Source organism: Asterias amurensis, chromosome 3 (genome assembly GCF_032118995.1).
Source record: "Asterias amurensis chromosome 3, ASM3211899v1".
In the NCBI taxonomy this organism is placed as follows: Eukaryota; Metazoa; Echinodermata; class Asteroidea; order Forcipulatida; family Asteriidae; genus Asterias; species Asterias amurensis.
In genome coordinates this window covers 17,978,125-17,997,317 of record NC_092650.1, presented here as the reverse complement: position 1 = coordinate 17,997,317, position 19,193 = coordinate 17,978,125, and the positions used below count along the sequence as shown (strand labels likewise).

General features: G+C 40.5%; 1 protein-coding gene across 2 annotated transcripts in view; it reads left to right on the top strand.

Annotated features, from left to right (window-relative positions):
* Nucleotides 1–580: 580 nt before the first annotated feature.
* Nucleotides 581–19,193, top strand: part of LOC139934360 (chromodomain-helicase-DNA-binding protein 9-like) — a 40,058-nt gene continuing 21,445 nt past the window's right edge. Inside the window, exons 1-19 of one of the 2 annotated variants that reach the window (XM_071928552.1) lie at nucleotides 581–704; nucleotides 3,300–5,560; nucleotides 6,168–6,577; nucleotides 6,989–7,121; nucleotides 8,097–8,282; nucleotides 9,157–9,287; nucleotides 10,259–10,379; nucleotides 10,629–10,853; nucleotides 11,277–11,404; nucleotides 12,305–12,395; nucleotides 12,883–13,035; nucleotides 13,576–13,752; nucleotides 14,186–14,347; nucleotides 15,458–15,538; nucleotides 16,027–16,186; nucleotides 16,652–16,862; nucleotides 17,306–17,382; nucleotides 17,758–17,876; nucleotides 18,280–18,456. In XM_071928552.1, the coding sequence (XP_071784653.1) occupies nucleotides 3,395–5,560; nucleotides 6,168–6,577; nucleotides 6,989–7,121; nucleotides 8,097–8,282; nucleotides 9,157–9,287; nucleotides 10,259–10,379; nucleotides 10,629–10,853; nucleotides 11,277–11,404; nucleotides 12,305–12,395; nucleotides 12,883–13,035; nucleotides 13,576–13,752; nucleotides 14,186–14,347; nucleotides 15,458–15,538; nucleotides 16,027–16,186; nucleotides 16,652–16,862; nucleotides 17,306–17,382; nucleotides 17,758–17,876; nucleotides 18,280–18,456 (4,908 nt within the window). In that variant the 5' untranslated portion in view covers nucleotides 581–704; nucleotides 3,300–3,394. Of the gene's footprint in view, nucleotides 705–754; nucleotides 933–3,299; nucleotides 5,561–6,167; nucleotides 6,578–6,988; nucleotides 7,122–8,096; nucleotides 8,283–9,156; nucleotides 9,288–10,258; nucleotides 10,380–10,628; nucleotides 10,854–11,276; nucleotides 11,405–12,304; nucleotides 12,396–12,882; nucleotides 13,036–13,575; nucleotides 13,753–14,185; nucleotides 14,348–15,457; nucleotides 15,539–16,026; nucleotides 16,187–16,651; nucleotides 16,863–17,305; nucleotides 17,383–17,757; nucleotides 17,877–18,279; nucleotides 18,457–19,193 lie in introns of those variants that run through there. The other variant, XM_071928553.1, reaches the window with a different exon arrangement.

Here is a 19,193-nt window from a genome sequence, read left to right as displayed (position 1 = left end):
CGAGAGACTACGCCCGCGAGTGGTCTTCCGTTCCAGTCGCTTTAATTCTACCTCCATGTCTTGACAAAAGGCTACTACATGACCTACAACATTCGTTCATCAATCGGATTTCCTCGATTCGGTCTCCGTACATTATAAGTTATTGATAAAATAACTTCAACACAAATGAAATATAAATAGACAATTTAGAAAATGAGTGTTGTGGAGCGCTTTAGTTTTCCCGGCAAAAAGATAATAAACAAAGGCGCCTCCACTACATACGGGAACTTCATAGCTGTCATTTTGCGTCATTTGATTGGCTACCTTTATGTCCTAGAACGTGGTCCGGTCATACCGACTGATTTAAGTACGGTAAAGCCAATTGGACAATTTGACAAGAATCGTGTAGCAGCTTTCTCTGATATTTTATTACATTTCTGTAAAAGTTGCATTTGTAGAACTGTGTATTTCAGTTATATAACCTAATTTATACTAATTTTACCTTTCCATATAATTTATGGACATAATCGGTGAATTTATTTAACATTTTTGGCCGAAGACCGGAGATTAATCTGTCCAATGAAATACCGTGTTCTGTAATAGTAGTTCACCGCTGCATAGAATGTGGGTTTTTTGCACGTACGGGCATTCATTATGGACTCAGAATTTCAGAACATCGAGAATTTTCGATTCGTCTTTTTCGTCACTTCAAATACATAAATTGGGTAAGTTTGTGCTTATTATGTTTCCGTAAGATTACTCTGGAATGTGGAAAGACTTGATTGAACATAAAATGACATTTTGGGGACCATGTGAGAGTTCTGTGTGTGGGGATTTCGACTTCAGCTTTTGCGAGAGTGGAACAAAACGAAAATTTTAGGAATTTTTTTTTAGAATGTTTAGAAGATTACTTCAACGTTGTTTGCCAATGTATGAGTTACATGCTTTATATTGTAAGTATTTCCCTGATGTTAATATTTTGTCATCACTAATTAGTACTTTAGTATCAGATTATATAACTTCTGTGTGTGTGACTGCAGCATGACAAATTGTCATGCTGATGGAAGGGGCTGGAAGAACGTACACACATCATCTGCCGAGCTAGCAGCGAGGTAGGCGAGCATGCATGCCGATGGCGGTTGGTTGGCGTGGTGGTGCGGTGGCCTCATTTGTCCACTTTCCTAAAAGTTGATATTAAGTCATTTGTGGCATTGACACACAATGGATACTTTGGGAAAAATTTCTGTATCCTGCCACCTCTTTTTCACTCATTTATTTATTTACAAAAAGAATCTCATTGAATTTGATTCAGTGAATCAGTGTTCAGAATCGGGAATAAAGTAAAAACTGTGGAAAAATAAATACTTATTTTATTTTATAACGAATAAAGATGGCAGGATACAGAAACTTTTCCTATATTTGAACACAATTTCTGAAAACAGCACATTTTGTCACTTTGTCAGTTTTTCTCAACCATCAATGTCAATCCATTTAAGGTTTATCGCGATTCAGAAACGCAATGCATTGTGGGAAGGAATATGGGGCGGTTTCTACGCAGTTTCTACGACTCGCGCACGCAACGCCTATACCTTTGTGTGGGTTCAACAGCGCCCTCTCTTGATATTTTGCTATTCGCGATAAACCTTATCAATCATTTCTTTCATCAATTCATGCACACAGCAGTTTCACTACTAAACTTGTCAGAATCAAACCCCCAAAATGCAAGGAAATGATGATGAGGCCATGACCTTAGTCATGGTGGGTAACCCTTCATCCTCCTGTCCTTTCTGAGTGGTGGTCGTAGTAAATGGGGGTTGCAATAATCTTTGCACATGCCTGGTTCAGGGGATTGGTTTTTAACTAACAAAATAAAGAACAAAGCAAATTAGAACTTATCAAATATCTGTTGTTTTAATTAGGCCCTAAATGTATTTTTTTTTTATTCCAAGTGAAATTGGTAACTTAGTTTTTCTTGGCTTTGGATGAACTTCAGAGGTTTTTCTGTATTCCATTAATTGTTTAAAGCCATTTTACACTTTCGGTACGAAAAGAAGAAAAAAAGTTCACAGATTTACAAATAACTTACAGGGTTTACAGAAGGTAATGGTGAAAGACTTCTCTTGAAATTTTATTCCATGAAATGCTTTACTTTTTGAGAAAACATTAAAACAATATAAATTCTCGATAGCGAGAATTACGGATTTGTTTTGAACACATATCATGACATGGCGAATTGTGCGGAAACAAGAGTGGGTTTTCCTGTTATTTTCTCCCGACTCTGATGACCGATTGAGCCTAAATTTTCACAGGTTTGTTATTTTGTATATAAGTTGTGATACACGAAGTGTGGGCCTTGGACAATACTGTTTACCGAAAGTGTATAATGGCTTTAAGTGGATCATGATACTTTGTCATCCCGGCATATCATAATTTAAATTAGAAATAATATTGAGCGTTTTTGTATTTTCATGAGTTGGCATACGGAACGTTTCATTCAACGAGACCACACCAACTTTAAACGAATGAAAGTGTTTTCTTTTGTACTAATTAATGACTAATGCAAAAACATTCGTTGTTTGTTTTTAGCATCCTTGTAGATCTTTTTCATTTTATTGAAGGATAAACTAATAAATGTATTGAAAAATGTACAAAATTATACTACAAATTGTGGAGTCTCCTTAGGCCTATCATTGTTGGCAGGTTAGAAGCAGAACTGTGAAGAGGGTTGGAGCAACAGCAATTGTTCAGGCCTGATACTTCACGGAGGCAACGAAGGCGATTGCCTCCGTGTCCCCTGGTCATTGCCTTGGTGCCCTTGAAATGCTCCAGTACAAGTTTGCAATTTCATCATAGGGTGCCCTTTACCAAGAATAAAATGCCTTGGTGCCCTTGCCCTTTCAAAAATAGAGCATACAGCCCTGTGTATTTGTATTGTGGCATCCACCAGGCCTAGAATTACACAGTGGCCCTGGAGGTCATGACCTCTGTTGCCCTGGTCTTGGCCTTGGTACCCTTTTGGTACCCAAAAGTTTCCCCATTGACTAAGATTTTCCAAATGGAACTGCACTTGCAAATTGAAAAAGGCCTTGCCCTCTCAAGGTTGGAATTCCAGGCCTGATCCACTATGAGAGTGTTTTTTTACTTCTGTGGATTACATGAATTTGACAAATGATTTTTTACATGGTTATGACGACTTGGGTAGTTTGATTTATGTTAGGCCTAAAGGTCTACATTTTAATAGGTCAACTCTTCTACTTGATAAAATGGTCTTCTTTTTTTCCCAGCGACTAATATGCCTGTTTAATATTTTCTCTTTTCAGATGATACATGTCCCCATTTGTCATCCATTCTATAGTGATAATGTGAGATCTCTCCTGTTCAACATTTGTATGGGATTCTGAAGACCCTTAAAAACATGGAGAGTACTAACAATGCAGCACAAGGAGAAGCAAAAACTGCGTCAGCCATTTCTCCGAGCCCATTAAAGACACCACCTCGACGCGTTCAGGTGGTTACTGTAGGTAGTCCCGGAACGCCACAAGTGCAATCAGTCTTGACATCTCCAGGAGGCCAACAGAAGGCAACAGTTGTCCAAGTACCACAGCAACAACAATTGATTCGAATACAGCCCCAGCAGCAGGGCAGGCAACAAGTCCTGCAGCAAAATCTGGTCCGCGTGTCTCCACTTAATACCCAACAAGCTGTCCAGCATGGCTCACAACAGGGACAAACCATCATGGTCATAACGGGAAGTCCGCAACGGCTTCAAACACAAAAGCCGGCAAGCTCGACCAGTGCCGACGTTAAATCAGTACAAGAGCATGGCTATGCCATATCAGCGCCACTGAGCCATCACGATTATGCTCTGCCCAAATCAGGTGGGGAGAAATCACCACAGGTATCGTTACAGTCCACCGGAGCTGGTTTTCAGCTGATTCGTCAGCCTGTATCATCGCAGGCTACACAGCCTGCTGCTGTTATCTCCCAGCAGCAACAGCAACCAGGAGTCATGCAGATTATCAGAACTTCCCAGCCACAAACACAGCAAATCCGACCCCTCACTGCGACGCTTCAAGGGGGTCAACTGGTCCTCAATCAGCAGCAATCTGTACAAGCAATCCAATCAGGTCAACCTGTCACTCTACGCCTGCAAATGAAAGACATCAACTCTCTACAGAAGAATGTCAGCAGGTTGCAGCAACTTCCGACTAAGGTTGCCACCGTATCGCACCAAACTTCACTGAAGCAGCAACAAGGCACCGTGTTGACATCACAGCCCCAATACATCATTACCAATGTTAATAACAGCACCCAGATACCTGGTATCGTCGGTGCCCAACAGATTAAAATTGTACCATCTGTACAACAAAATCAGCAGCAGCAGCAGCAGCATATCGTGAAACAATTGCCAGGAGGAGGAATGGCTTTGACTCTACTTGCCAACCAAGTAGTGAGCTCGGGGGCTAAGACAATCACGATACCAAGCAGTCTGGGTGCAGCCAATACTGTAGCTTTCACACAGTCCGTACTGACGGTCAGTAGTCCTACAGCGGCAAAGACCCTAATGACCTCTACAACCAGTAACAACACGCGACCGATCGCTCCGACAGGATTGATCACAAAGACTATCACCATCCCAGCTGGCCAGCAGGTGATTCGAGCAGGTGTTCCAAATCAGTCTGTCGGATTGTCAGTGTTACCGCAGACGTCTATGGGAGCAACCACAAATAAAGTGACTATTCCCACGAAACTTCAAACTATTCGTGCCATAAACCCTAGCCAGGCTAAGACCATCCAAACAAACCTTCAGACAGTGCGTGCAATAGCTCCAACAGGGTCCACTGCCCAGGCGGTCATTGGCGGTACAACTTTGCAAAGCATCAATGCGGTTCTGTCCGGCCAGTCGGGCCCTAAAACAATAGGTCTTTCCTCTCCGCAGCAACAGACCGTCTGTAGTATTATTTCTGCGCAGTCCCAAACTGCAACCATTACGTCGACTGTAGCCGCATCGACCGTTGGTTCTGGTAACCTGGCTACCCTGAAATCAACCGTTGTTACAAGTACAGTTAAAACTGTCCCAGCATCAACCCAATCTTACACTGTTACCAACATGGGCAATATAACCATTCAGAGTGCCAACACCGCAACCGCCAAAACGGAAGTCACTGCTTCGGCGGCACTTCAGAAAGCTGCAGCAAGTGTCGCTGTATCCCAGAACCAAACGGTGACAATCAGTAAAGCTACCACAAAGAAGATGCCTAATATCATACGTAGCCAAACGCCCAATACTGTCGTGAAAGTCAAACAGGCCAAGGCTAAGCCAGTTGTACAGCAGCAGACGATCAAGACAACAACCACCAAGCCGATTCAGATACCGGGCGGACCTGTTGGCCAGCAGCCGGGTCAGATCCTGATCATGGTGAACCCTAGGAGCGGAGCTCTCGAAGAGGTCAAAAAGATCGCCTATGAAGTGAGTCAGCTGAAGAATCAACCCAGGTCGTCGGAGAACATACAGAAGTTGAAGGATCTCCAGGCCCGAGTCTCCCAGCTTCAGACATCAGTACAAAGTGTCAAAGCAAAGGTATACATTGATTTTTTTTCCCTTTTGAAGGTGATAAGGCTACCTTTTTATCCATTTTAATGGAATGTTTTCATTTTTTTCCAACATGTATGTCACAATTTTCATCTTTTTTTACTTCTGTCTTTTTAGAGTGTCTGATGTGTTTTAACTCTCTGTTAACCTTGAAAATGCGTTTTTGATTTTCAGAAAAAAATAACATCTTATACCTTAGTATCGTTTTGATTTAAATATTTTTACAGAAAGGCATAATTTAGTAGTTGACAAGTCTAGTTGTGTAACTGTTTGCCATTAAATTTGTACATTTCTGGTAAGATGCTATGTACAGGAATTTGATTTTTCAGAGATTTTCCCCAAAATTTGAGGCTTCATATTTTTTGAGAGAATTTGAAGCAATCACCAAAGGGAGAAAGTAATAGGACGCATTGTGTCCAAACCTGTCGTTTTGTATTCTGTTGATGCACAGAGTCTGTAAACCTCCTGAATTTCAACATCTGAGAGGTTCCAGGTTTTGAATAAGGGGAAAACCCAGACCCTTCAGCCATTTTGAAGAATGTTCACAGTCATCCAATCTCAATGTATAAATAGAGCATAAAATTCTGCATTTCAGAACAGTACAACAGGTTCACCACTAACACCCCTCATGCTGTCCACCTCGAGCGCGCAATCAAGTGGAACTCAGAAGAGTCCTACTTCATCTTCAGATACCAGCAGCGGAGAAGCTACAACGCACAGCGGCAAATCGAGCAAGAAGCACAAACCCCAAGAGAAAGCCAACCGTATCGTCGCTGAGGCCGTCGCCAAAGCGAAAGCCTCGGGGCTCCAGAACATTCCGAAGATCATGGCCGATGTTTCCCTCCCCGAGGTGAACCTCGAGAAGGAGAAGAAGTCCAAAGAGAAAAGGAAAGCTAAACCCAAGGAACCCAAACCTAGGAAACCTCCCAAGGAACCCAAGGAGAAGAAAGAGGTGAAAGTCAAGATTGCTAAGAAGAAATCCCGGCCAAAGAAGATACCACCAAAGTAAGTGAATCTCTCTCAAATCAGCTTCAGAAAGTTATAATTATAACTAGTATACACATGTTGACTGGCAATGAGATAACTAGTGTACGTCTATTCCCCCGAGGGACTTTGCGTGACCAGAAGAGCGACCTATTTCCCGAAGGCTGAGGGAAATGGGTTGCTCTTCTGGTCACTCACAGGCCCGAGGGAGAATAGACGTACACTAGTTACCAAATTAGGAAGAGTTAATTAGGACTAACCTTAAGTTTTTAATAACCCCTAGGACTAGTCCTAAGTTGGCATTATCCTTGTGAAATCGACTTCTGGGCTGTCGGGGTTCTCCAAAGGCTTTTTCAAATACAATATCAACCTCTTCCCTCGCAGGTACCCATTTTTCTTACAATTTCTTCATTTCACCCCTATAACTTGTAGGAAATTTCCTGCATCTGCTTTAGTGAGATTGAAGAACAAACGTAAGGGCATAAACGACTCTTCCTCATCAGGCTCAGAAGCAGAGGATGCCCTTCTAGCCAAGGCATTGCCAGACGATGACTTCCTTCTCGAGGTAAGAAACAAAGTCTGACGCCACAGCTACTCGGGAGTTATTCGAAACGAGCCTTGTGATTTCTAGCTGCCTTTTTCAAACCTCGGCTTGGGCTCTTGTACGCAGTGGAAACGCAGCGGGTATGAACCAACCTTCAGAACTGTACTCTTTGGAGCAGCGTGTATTTTGCATGCGGTGGTAGTTTGAGGTTTGAGAAGTGCCCCTGGTGCCCTCCACTCTGTCACAGGCCTCAAAATAATATTTATAACAATAAAAAAAAAAAATTATAAAGCGTCTTACACAAAAAATATCTCTAAACGCTCAATAACCCATGGCAGCAATTGCAGTGGTGTCCTGTGCTCTTGCTGCGGTGCCCTGTGTAAGGATTCAATACAAGATTACATTTTCCTCATTTAGAAGTGCCCGTTACCAGGGCCCAATTTCATAGAGCTGCTAAGCACAAAAATTTGCTTAGCATGAAATTTCTTCCTTGATAAAAACATGATTACCAACCAAATATCAACGTGATTTTCAGGATAAGCAAACAGCAGCTAAATACCAGTAACAAGGAATATGCAACAAATTGAAATTTGGTTGGTAATCCTCTTTTTACCAAGGAAGAAATTTCATGCCCAGCAAATTTTTGTGCTTAGCAGCTCTTTGAAACTGGGCCCAGAGGTGAATTGGTTTGCCCCTTCAATAGAGAAGTTCAAGGCCTGATGGCAATCATAGTTCTTCTGGCAACAGTTGTGTCAATTCATCTCTTTTGCATAAACTAACTGAAAATAAGCCATGTTTCCATGTTTTGGTGAACAACAACAAAATAAAACTAGCAAAATTTGCAATCTTTTTCCAGACTTGTTTTAGTCTGCAACTTGATTCTCAGCTAGGAAGCTAAGCAATTTATTTTGCACCACATATGCTGAACAGCGATAGTTGTGTAACAATTACAAATTGTACGAAATGACCAACAAAACAATTTTGTTTTATTCACAGAAACGAAGATCAAGTCGCAACACCAAACGGAAACGTTATGACGTAGCGTACGACTTTAACATCTCAGGGGGAGACAGTAGCGACAGTGACAAGAAAGAATCGGACAGTAATGTTGACGTCGAGGTTGATGTTGTCACAGTAGCTCCATTGGCACCAAGTCAGACCGAAGCTGCTAAATTCTTTGTGGTAAGGCCTTGTCCATATTTGCAACTGCAGCTACGGCTTTTGCTATTGCTAGGGCTAGATTTCCACGTCATCATGCGGTAAAGTATTATTAGGTTGATATTGTTCATGAAAAAAGCCTTTGGAGCGCTCAGTTTGCCCAGGGTTGTTTACATCTCAGGGAGCTCTGAAAGATTACAGGAATGTTATTGACCCCATTATAAAGGCACTAATGTAAAGCGCATTGAGACGTTTTTTGTGAAATGCTAAATAAGAACTTTTTATTTTTTAAACAGTTGATGTGAGACTGCAGTTTGGATGTGATGATTTAACTTTATCCGTGTTTCAGCTGATTAACGTGATTAGAACCTCTTAAAGTGCTGATCTGAACTGCAGATAAATGTTAAATGTGCTATATAAGAACTTGTTATCCTTATTATTGTTTTCATTATTTTAAAGGCAGTGGACACTATTGGTAATTACTCAAAATAATTATCAGGATAAAACCTCACTTGGTAACGAGTAATGGGGAGAGCTGTTGATAGTAAAAAACATTGAGAAACGGCTCCCTCTGAAGTGACGTAGTTTTGAGAAAGAAGTAATTTTCAAAGAGTTTGACTTTGAGACCAAGTTATGAATTTGAGGTCTCGAAATCAAGCATCTGAAAGCATACAACTTTCATTGGTGTTTTTTCTTTCATTAATATCTCGCCACTCCGACGACCAATCGAGCTCAAATTTTCACAGGTTTGTTATTTTATGCATATGTTAAGATACACCAAGTGGGGAAGACTGGTCTTTGACAATTACCAAAACGTGTCCAGTGTCTTTAACATATCTCCTAAACTCTTGTTATTACTCTTTTGATGATTCTTATTCTCCTTGCTGTCTCAATCCAGGAAAATCCAGACGAGTCCGAGGCTAACGTTGTGGAAAAGATCTTGGCCTCCCATGTGGTCAAGAAGCCCCAGCTGCCAGGGGAAGCTCAGGTCGGAGAGACTGAAGAGTTCTTCGTCAAGTACAAAAACTTGTAAGTTCTGAATATAATAATAATAATATTAATAATAATAAAGGGGTATTAATATAGCACCTAATGTTAGGCTTTAAAGGCAGTGGAGACTATTGGTAACTACTCAAAATAATTATTAGCATAAAACCTTACTTGGTGACGAGTAATGGGGAGATGTTGATGGTAATACTGTGAGAAACAGCTCCCTCTGAAGTGCCATAGTTTTCAAGTAAGAAGTAATTTTCCACGAATTTGATTTGGAGACCTAAAGTTCAGAACTTGAGGTCTCGAAATCAACAATCTAAACGCACAGAACTTCGTGTGACAAGGGTGTTTTTTTCTTTCATTATTATCTCGCAAGTTCGAAGACCGATTGAGCTCAAATTTTCACAGTTTTGTTATTTTATGCATATGTTGGGATACACCAACTGAAGCCTAGTCTTTGACAATTACCAATAGTGTCCACTGGCTTTAAAGCGCTTGACACGATAATTAATACAGTTTGGTTAAAAGCAACACATAGTACAGAGACAAGAATTATATGGCCACTTGGAAAACAAAATGATTATCAAAACAAAACAAAAACAAAGAGAGCTCAAAGACAACTGCATAACAAAATAGTTTTAGCAAATACGATACTGATACTAAAATAGTTATAGTAATTTAAAAGAAAAATACTAGATAAGAGAGCAGAATCATATTTTAATTGTATTTAAGTAAGATTTGAAACTTTGCATGGTGGAAATACCATATAGAAAGGTTTGCGGTAACACCATGTAATGACTATCTCTAATGAGTTGGGGTGGTTCTGAAAAGAACCGTTGGTTTCAACTCGACGTTATGATCAGTATGCTCTTAAGTTCTGATCGTCTTAATTGTATTTACCTACAGCAAGAAAAGTGAAGTTAAATTACAACAATGAATCAAAACTGTGGATAGCTTACAACTTTTAGCTCTTTAACTTTTTATTTTCTGTTTTTAATGTATTGCAGCTCATACCTCCACTGTGAATGGGCTACATTTGACAAGCTTCAGAAGGGAGATCAGCGCATTCATCAGAAAATCAAAAGATTTCGTGCCAAGCAACGAATGCAACCAGCTTATTTTGCCGAGGTATGTCGGGTGTTATATTCTCCTGTTGACCTTCTGCAAGCTTCTATTTCTGTTCTGACGTTTGGGTCGGAATTTGTTTGGATTGAACAGTATTATTATGATTTAATTTGTAGTATTTTTGAGACAAATTTATGCGTGTCAAAACAAGAGAATCGAACTGTGTGATGTGTGGGTTTCTTATAAGTATCACAAGAGTATTTTTCTCTGATGTTTTTATATTCAAACATTAATGTGTGTAATATTCCTCAGCTCGAAGATGAACCCTTCAACCCCGACTACGTCCAAGTGGATCGAATCCTGGACGTTGCCGTTACCGAAGACCCCGACACTAAGGAGGTAGACACCCACTACCTGGTCAAGTGGAGAAGCCTCCCCTACGAGGATAGCACCTGGGAGTTGGAGCAAGACGTTGACGACGACAGCATTGCTTTCTTCAAGAAGATGCTGGATCCGCCTCCTCACAGCGAACGCAAGGTACGCACTCTGAGCATTACCATGGGGTATAAATGGGTACCTGCGAGGGTAGAGGTTGATATTGTGTGTATGAACAAATCTTTGAAGTGCTACGGTTGTCCAGGCTGTTTACTCCCAAAGGAACTGTAAAAGATTAAAGGAATGTTAGTGGCCCAATTACCAAGGCACAAATGTAAAGCGCATTGAGACGGTTATTGTGAAATTTGCCATATAAGAAATTGCAGTTTGGAAGTGATGATTTAACTTTATCCGTGTTTCAGCTGATTAACGTGATTAGAACCTCTTAAAGTGCTGATCTGAACTGCAGATTCTTTTCCATTATATGGACATTTAGGGTCGATATTTTCAAACTGTTCAGTATACGTGGCTTATTTTTTGTCACCCCATTGAACAAATGTTTGCTGTATTGGGTTTTTTTTCTAGAGGGTTGATCGAGCAGAGTGTGACGACTGGACGAAGCGTGATGAATCTCCAGTTTATAAAGGAGACAACACACTGAGGGAGTATCAACTAGAGGGAGTCAACTGGCTCATGTTCAGCTGGTGTAATCGGTGAGTTAATGACCTCCGATTTACCTCGGCTGCTTAGCACCATTATCCTGCTTAGCACAAATCAGTGGTGAATCGGTCGAAAAACGCAGATTGGGTTGTAGGAGGGTAACCCGCCTCCTAAGCAGAACTCTGTTGCGTTTTTTTTTCTTTCTTTTTTCTTGGCACATTGTGAAAGTTTGACTTTCATGTTTGGTAAATACGACCACGCTACCTCACTCCTCCACCAACTCCACTTTCTCCCAGTCCATTAAAGGCAGTGGACACTATTGGTAATAACTTAAAATAATTATCAGCATAAAACCTTACTTTGTAAAGAGTAATGGGGAGAGGTTGATTGTATAAAACATTGTGAGAAATGGCTCCCTTGAAGTGACGTAGTTTTTGAGAAAGGAGTTATTTTCCACGAATTTGATATGAGACCTCAAGTTTAGAATGTGAGGTCATGGAACCAAGCATCTGAATGCACACACTTTTGGTGACAAGGGCTGGTTTTTTCTTTCATAGTTATCTCGGATTTCCGACTACCAATCGAGCTAAAATTTTAGCAGGTTTGTTATTTAATGCATATGTTGAGATACACCAAGTGAGAAGACTAGTCTTTGACAATTACCAATAGTGTCCAGTGTCTTTAACAGTTTTGTTTTCAAGATCCTCACCATCTAAATATGTTCCTGTTCGATGGTTGATTGCCCTGGACCAAAAGTCTTTCCCATTATTTGTGCCTTTATTGATTCACTTATATTGCATATTTCTTGGAAGCGTTATGGTACCCAGTGTAAGAGAGTTCTATAAATGCCTGTTATTTTATCATTTTGTTTATTTTTAGGAGTAAGGGTTAATGAATGCAATATTAAACAACAGCAGACTAATTGCCCTCTCTGTTACTTTTTGTTCTTCTAGTCAAAATTGTATCCTAGCTGATGAAATGGGCCTGGGCAAGACCATTCAGGCATTAGCGTTCGTCAGAGAGGTGCAAAAATTTGGCATAGTGGTGAGTTGTGGACCAAGTTGCTGCATTTGAGATGTTTCCAAACTTCTTGCAAGTTATCTTTCCTCAAAACAACATCATGTCTTATCACTTATCGCTAGAGAAGGAGTTTGCCTTGGTATGCCTGGCAGTGGCTGATGAATGTGACGCAGCACCTTGTACTTATGGTGCTACAAACCACAAGGGAAACTGACTGGGTTGGTAGAGCGCCGGCACGTTAAGAATCCCACTCTAATCAATTCTTTGTTCAACCCCAAAAATCAATTCAAAATTTACCCAGTCAGTTTCCCTTGTGGTTTATATTGATAAATAAATAACCTGAAAAGTTTATACAGCCTATACTATCTGGACATTTAGGTTAGCCTTTGTTCTCAATAAAATCTTTCTACTTTTTTTTCCAAAGGCAAAATATCATGTTTAAAACTTCTTTTTGAGGTATCCTTTATTTCATTACCAGACATTATTAACAGTCCTATTCATTTTTCCCCAGGGCCCTTTCCTTGTCATCGCACCGCTGTCTACCATAGCCAATTGGCAGCGTGAGTTTGAGACCTGGACAGATATCAACGCTATAGTGTACCACGGCAGCGCACAGAGTAGACACATGATCGCTGAGTATGAGATGTACTATAAAGACAGCAAGGTGAGTCTATAGCAAAGGTTAAAGAGTGCCGGGGCTTGCTGCAGAATGTTCTGCTTCTGTCGCCCTGTAAAGCACATAGTTCTACTGGCCTTAAAGGAACATTACAGAATTCGTTTTGCTAGCAAAAAAAGTTGCTGGCAGTGTCAGCACTTTATGTAATCCATCATAGACATAAACTGACAAACCTGTAGAAGTTTGAGATCGATCGGCCATCTGGGTTACAACAGAATAGTGAAAAACCGATGACAAATTTTGCATTGCAAAAAAAATGACTAAAACTCTCAATGAGCAAAAAACTCCAAAGGCGAAATTAGATTGATTATTTCTCATCAAATATGAAATTTCAGACAGAAATATTTCAAGGGATGGTTTTCTACTATCATAATCATTAGACAGTGTGAGTTTTATGTAAATCTGTGATCTTCACGATTTTTGTTTCTTACCAATTCTGTAATGTTGCATTAAGTTTACGCTAAGCGCTCTGCTGATCATCTGTAAAGTATTTGAATAAAACAACATCCTTATCTGATCTTCCTGCAGGGACGTCGAATCCCCAATGTGTATCGCTTCAAGGTGTTGATCACCACGTACGAGATAGTCCTAGCCGACTGCCAAGAGTTGAGTGAGATTGAGTGGCGATTGTCCATCATTGACGAAGCTCATCGACTCAAGAACAGAAACTGCAAACTACTGGAGGGGCTCCGCTGTTTCGATGTGGTATGTTTGAGATTTTAGGGCTCCAATTCAGAAGTTGAACACATCAGTGTGATTTTTAGATTTGCTTTGTTGTTGCCAGCAAACTAGCGTTCTAGAATCTCACCATTGCAAAAAAATGAAATGTTGATTTTTGAACAAAACTCTATTTATTTTTTTTTTAAAGAGGAAGGGGAAATTCTAAAAAATAGAACAGAAATTCAGTCTTCATCAAAGGTATACTTTGCCTTGAAGCAGCTTTGTGAAATTGGATTGGGGTTTTTTACAACCTAGTCTGAATTGCTGGCTACAGCTGCAGCTGTTGCTAAGCAGGCTATGCTTCAGCACATATTAATTTGACAATTCAGCCGTGTCCGCAAGTTTAGACACTGCCACATTTATTTCAGAAGTTTTTTCTTTTATACCAATGTAATCCAACTTGTTTAACATCTTGTAGGAGCACAGGGTTTTACTGACTGGTACCCCGCTGCAGAACAACATCGACGAGCTGTTTAGTTTACTCAACTTCCTGGAACCAGGGAGATTCCGATCGATCAGTCAATTCTTGGGTGACTTCGGTGACTTGAAGACCGAGAGTCAAGTTGAAAAATTACAACAGGTGAAACTTTGGTTTTTTAAAATTTGTTGCACTGATTAGGCAAAATTCAAAACCATTTGCATGTTTAGAACCTGCCTTTTTGGAGCAGGGCCTTTTTTTCTTTTTTTTCTTCTTCAAAACAGCCTGCACAATTCATTTTTAAAGACAACCCACTGGGGTTTTTCAAAACAAAAGAATTTTGTCACAGTCTTGACACTTGTGTCCATGAGCAAGATACCTAGCTAAAATTGCTACTCTTACAGAGGGGGGTAACTGGGTACCTGCAAGGGTACAGGTTAATATTGTGTTAGAAACAGCCTTTACAGTTGCCCAGGTTTTATACTCCCCAGGGAGCTGAGAAAGATTACAGGAATGTTATTGGCCAAATGACCAGGGGCCAATTTCATAGAGCTGCTTAAAATAGCTCGCTTATTTTTTACATGTTACTGGCAAAAATGTCATGCCATATACATTGCTTGTGACTGGTATTTAGCTGTTGTTTACTTAGCATAACAATTGAGTGGAGTCTTGGCCGGTAACCTGATTTTACTGAGCAAGGATTTTTTTGCTTAAGCAAAATTTTGTGCTTAAGCAGCTCTATGAAATTGGGCCCAGGGCACTAATGTTAAGCGCTTATTGAGACAGTTATTGTGCAATACGCTATATGTTATTATTAAACAGTGGATGCGAGACTGCAGTTTGGAAGTGATGATTTAACTTTATCCGTGTTTCAGCTGATTAACGTGATTAGAACCTCTTAAAGTGCTGATCTGAACTGCAGATTGTTGTCTATAAAACGGATATTTAGTTACCTGCTTTAAAACCACTTCAGGTTGATATACTGGAAATCTGTATCAGTATAGGTTGCTTACGATTCGTCACGCCATTTAAAAAAAATTATTGTGACTTGTGTTCATGAAAAACATATCATGAACAAATATTCTTAAATGAGCCCAGACAGTTTCGCTATTCTTATTATTAGAGAGCATGTCACGTTGGGGTGTTTAAACGGCTGATAAAGACAAAGCACAGCCATGACCCTTCCGATTTTAACAGCTGTTTAAGAATTCGTTGCCCTCTTTTATTCCCTTAATAATGTTGGGTTCCTTTTTTTTTTAAACGAATCGACAGCTTTTGAAGCCGATGATGCTGCGTCGACTGAAGGAGGATGTGGAGAAGAACCTAGCTGAGAAGGAAGAAACCATTATTGAGGTAAGGTATTACCCCCATATGACCAGTGCAGTATCTTGCCTGCTTCCCCATTTGAAAATAAAATCAATCTTATATTTTTTTTTTAAGCAATAGCACAACAATTTAAAGATTTGAATTGAAGTGAGACTGCAGTTTGGAAGTGATGATTTAACTTTATCCGTGTTTCAGCTGATTAACGTGATTAGAACCTCTTAAAGTGCTGATCTGAACTGCAGATTCTTGTCTATTCAACTGATATTTAGTTTGTGCTTTAAAACCACTTGAGTAGTCGTATTTTTAAAATAACGTTGCCACAATGGTACCCCTGACTTGACAAAGAACAGACAACAAAGGTTCTCATAATTAGTTCTTGGATTTGATGCTGTCATGTGAGAAAAATTAGTAAGCACTTGCGGTGAGTTGTGGAGCTTGGCCGAGAGCCACGGCAGATACTGTCCAGTAGACAGGGTTTCATTTCAAACATTTGTCTCGTCCGGTATAACCAACAGGTTGAACTGACTAACATACAGAAGAAGTACTACCGAGCGATCCTTGAGCGTAACTTCAGTTTCTTGAGCAAGGGTACCAACTCTTCGGCCAACCTACCTAACCTGATGAACACCATGATGGAACTACGCAAGTGCTGTAATCATCCCTTCCTCATCAACGGTAACCCAAAACTCCTCTATCATCATTTGGCTGTAAACTGAGCCACTGCGCTTCCCTAGTTGGCGCTTTAATTCATTCCAAAGAAGTCCCTCATCTGGGCCCAATCCCTTATTTCAAATCAGTTCGTGCTTAACTACTTTTTGTACATGTGCATCTCTACTAATACTTTTCCTGTTTTATTTTCATGAAAATAATATGACAAAGTAGCAAAAACAATTTGACCCATTTGTATCTGTCCTCCTTCCCCTTTCAATTTGTCGAGGCTTGTTGGCGCTGAAGAGCAAATCATGGTCATATAACAAACCCAAGCAAAAATAATCAGAAAATCAGTCGCAGACATTGCTTTACCCTTATTCCGGTTAGCAAAACCAGTTTATGCTCAGCTACTTTTTGTACCTGGCTTCTTTTGAAGCAATTGAAATTAAATTAACCCATTTCTATTTGTCCTCCCCCTGACACTCATAGGCGCCGAAGAGCAAATCATGGTGGAGATTGCCACCCAGCCCATCAACCTGGAGCTGACAATGCACATGAGGGCGCTGATTCAATCTGCCGGTAAGATGGTGCTCCTTAACAAGCTGCTGCCGAGACTGAAGGAAGGCGGTCACAAGGTGCTCATTTTCAGTCAGATGATTCGTTGCTTGGACATCTTGGAGGACTACTTGGTGCAGAAGAGGTAAACTGAGAGAAAGGAATGGCAGACTTTTGTCCACATTTAGGGATTCGTTTTCGCATTCGTAATCAGTAACTGTTTCGGTTGAACTTGTCATTGTTTGATCACTGGCAGTTGGCAGATCAAGTTTTGGGTTACGTCTGCGAAAAGCACCCTAGACCTTTTTATGTCTGCTTGGTGACAAAAATAGCTGTTATTTTATTCAGATGTATAGAAATCGTGCTCTTTGATCTAGTGCTGAGGATACTTGAAATTCCAGAGGCTACCAAAAGGTGGAAATGCAATTATTACCACAAACCTCATATAATTTGGATCCTACTTTCAAACGTTTTGTCAGCATCGACTCTCACATAAAAATGTTGTCAATCAAGCATTGCAGATTTTCCGGTGTTCATATTAAATCCAGAGTGCCACCCCGTAACTGTAATTGTACATGATTCCTGCAGATACCCCTTTGAGAGGATTGATGGAAGGGTACGAGGCAACATGAGACAAGCTGCCATCGACAGATTCAGCAAACCAGGTATGAGAAAAGAAAAAACTGGGTACTTATGGATAAGTTTTTGTAAGACAGGGTGGGGGGGGGGGGGGTGACAGCACCGGACTTGGGCTCTGGTCGTTCTAATCAGATTGTGGGCTCAAATCCCAGTCATGACATTTGCATCCTCGATATAGATACGTTACCATAATTGCTTTGTCCTTCGGATGGGGCATTAAGCCATTGGTCCCTTGACTAGGGTTGGTAATGCACACACACAAAAAAACAGAGGACTTGGGGTTAACCCTGTTATTTCTAATTCAAATAGCAAGCACTCTGTTCGTTAAGTTCACTTTATGAGACATCCTTAGTTTCCTTACCAGAAATGTACTAATATTGTTGGTTCCATTCTCTTGGTAGATTCTGATCGATTTGTCTTTCTACTGTGTACCCGAGCTGGAGGGCTTGGAATCAATCTAACAGCGGCAGATACCTGTATCATCTTTGACTCTGACTGGAATCCTCAGAACGATCTTCAAGTAAGTAGGATCTGATTCCTTGTTACCTCCTTCGTACCTTCCCTTCGATCCACTAATGTGGCAGTAGTTGTCGCGACCGATTTACCCACGTGCCACCCAGGTAGTAGTTACAAAGCAGGACGATTCTTTTCAGAACTGAGAAGTCTCCCAAATTCTGAAAAAATTTGCTCCGCTGTAGTAGAGAAGTCTCCTGAATTCCGAAAAATCTACTCTGTGATAGTAGAATATAAAAAGCAAGACAATTTCCCCAAAGAACAAAATCTACCAAGCAAATAGATACACACATGGTGTTACCGCAAACCTAATACATATTGATACCTCACCATTCAATGCCCTTAATCCCCATATCCTACTTCCCATTTACCGTCCCACTTACTTAAATAATTTCTCTTTCTCCAAACAGGCCCAAGCCCGTTGCCATAGAATCGGGCAAACTAAATCCGTGAAGATCTACCGCCTGATAACACGTAACTCGTACGAGCGTGAGATGTTTGACAAGGCCAGCATGAAACTTGGCCTGGACAAGGCTGTGCTGCAATCCATGCGTGGTGATAACCAGTCCGCTTCTACTACTACACCGGTAAGCCCCCCCTAAAAAAAAACTTAAAAGACGGGCCGACCCTAAAGATTTTATTCGGGGTGAAATTCTTTTTTAAATAATCCAGGGATGCCAGTTTTCCGGCTATTGCCAGAATTCCGTTTTTTTCAAATATTCCCTGATTTTTCTTTTTCTCAGAATTTTTTATGTTTTATTAAAAAAGTACTGTTTTTTTTATAGTTTTTTGGTCTGAGGGAGGGGGGGGGGCGGTGACCCTTTTTCCTTCATAAACATTTTCAGGCTCTAAAGGAAAGAGCCACTGGCATCCCTGATAATCATAATAATAATTTTAGATGTATTTAATTGAGTAAGTAGAGCATTTACACACAAGTCAAAAGTATCGGAATTAAACAATTTCTTTTTTAGAGATACCCTCGAACAGTGGATGCGAGACTGCAGTTTGGAAGTGATGATTTAACTTTATCCGTGTTTCAGCTGATTAACGTGATTAGAACCTCTTAAAGTGCTGATCTGAACTGCAGACTTTAAGCAAATATTACAACGGCCATTTGCTGATAAATGCTTACTCAGTTAATGCTGATTAAGACGAAGCTACTCTCAATTTGCAATTTCAAAGTCAGGGTTAACTAGAGCACAGAGGGCAGTGGAGGTGATTTCCTCCATGCCCCTGGTGCCCTTGGTGGCCCTTGAGATACTCCAGAAAATGCAATGGTGCCCTTGCCCTTTCAAAAATGGAGCATTCAGGCTTGAGAGCAGAA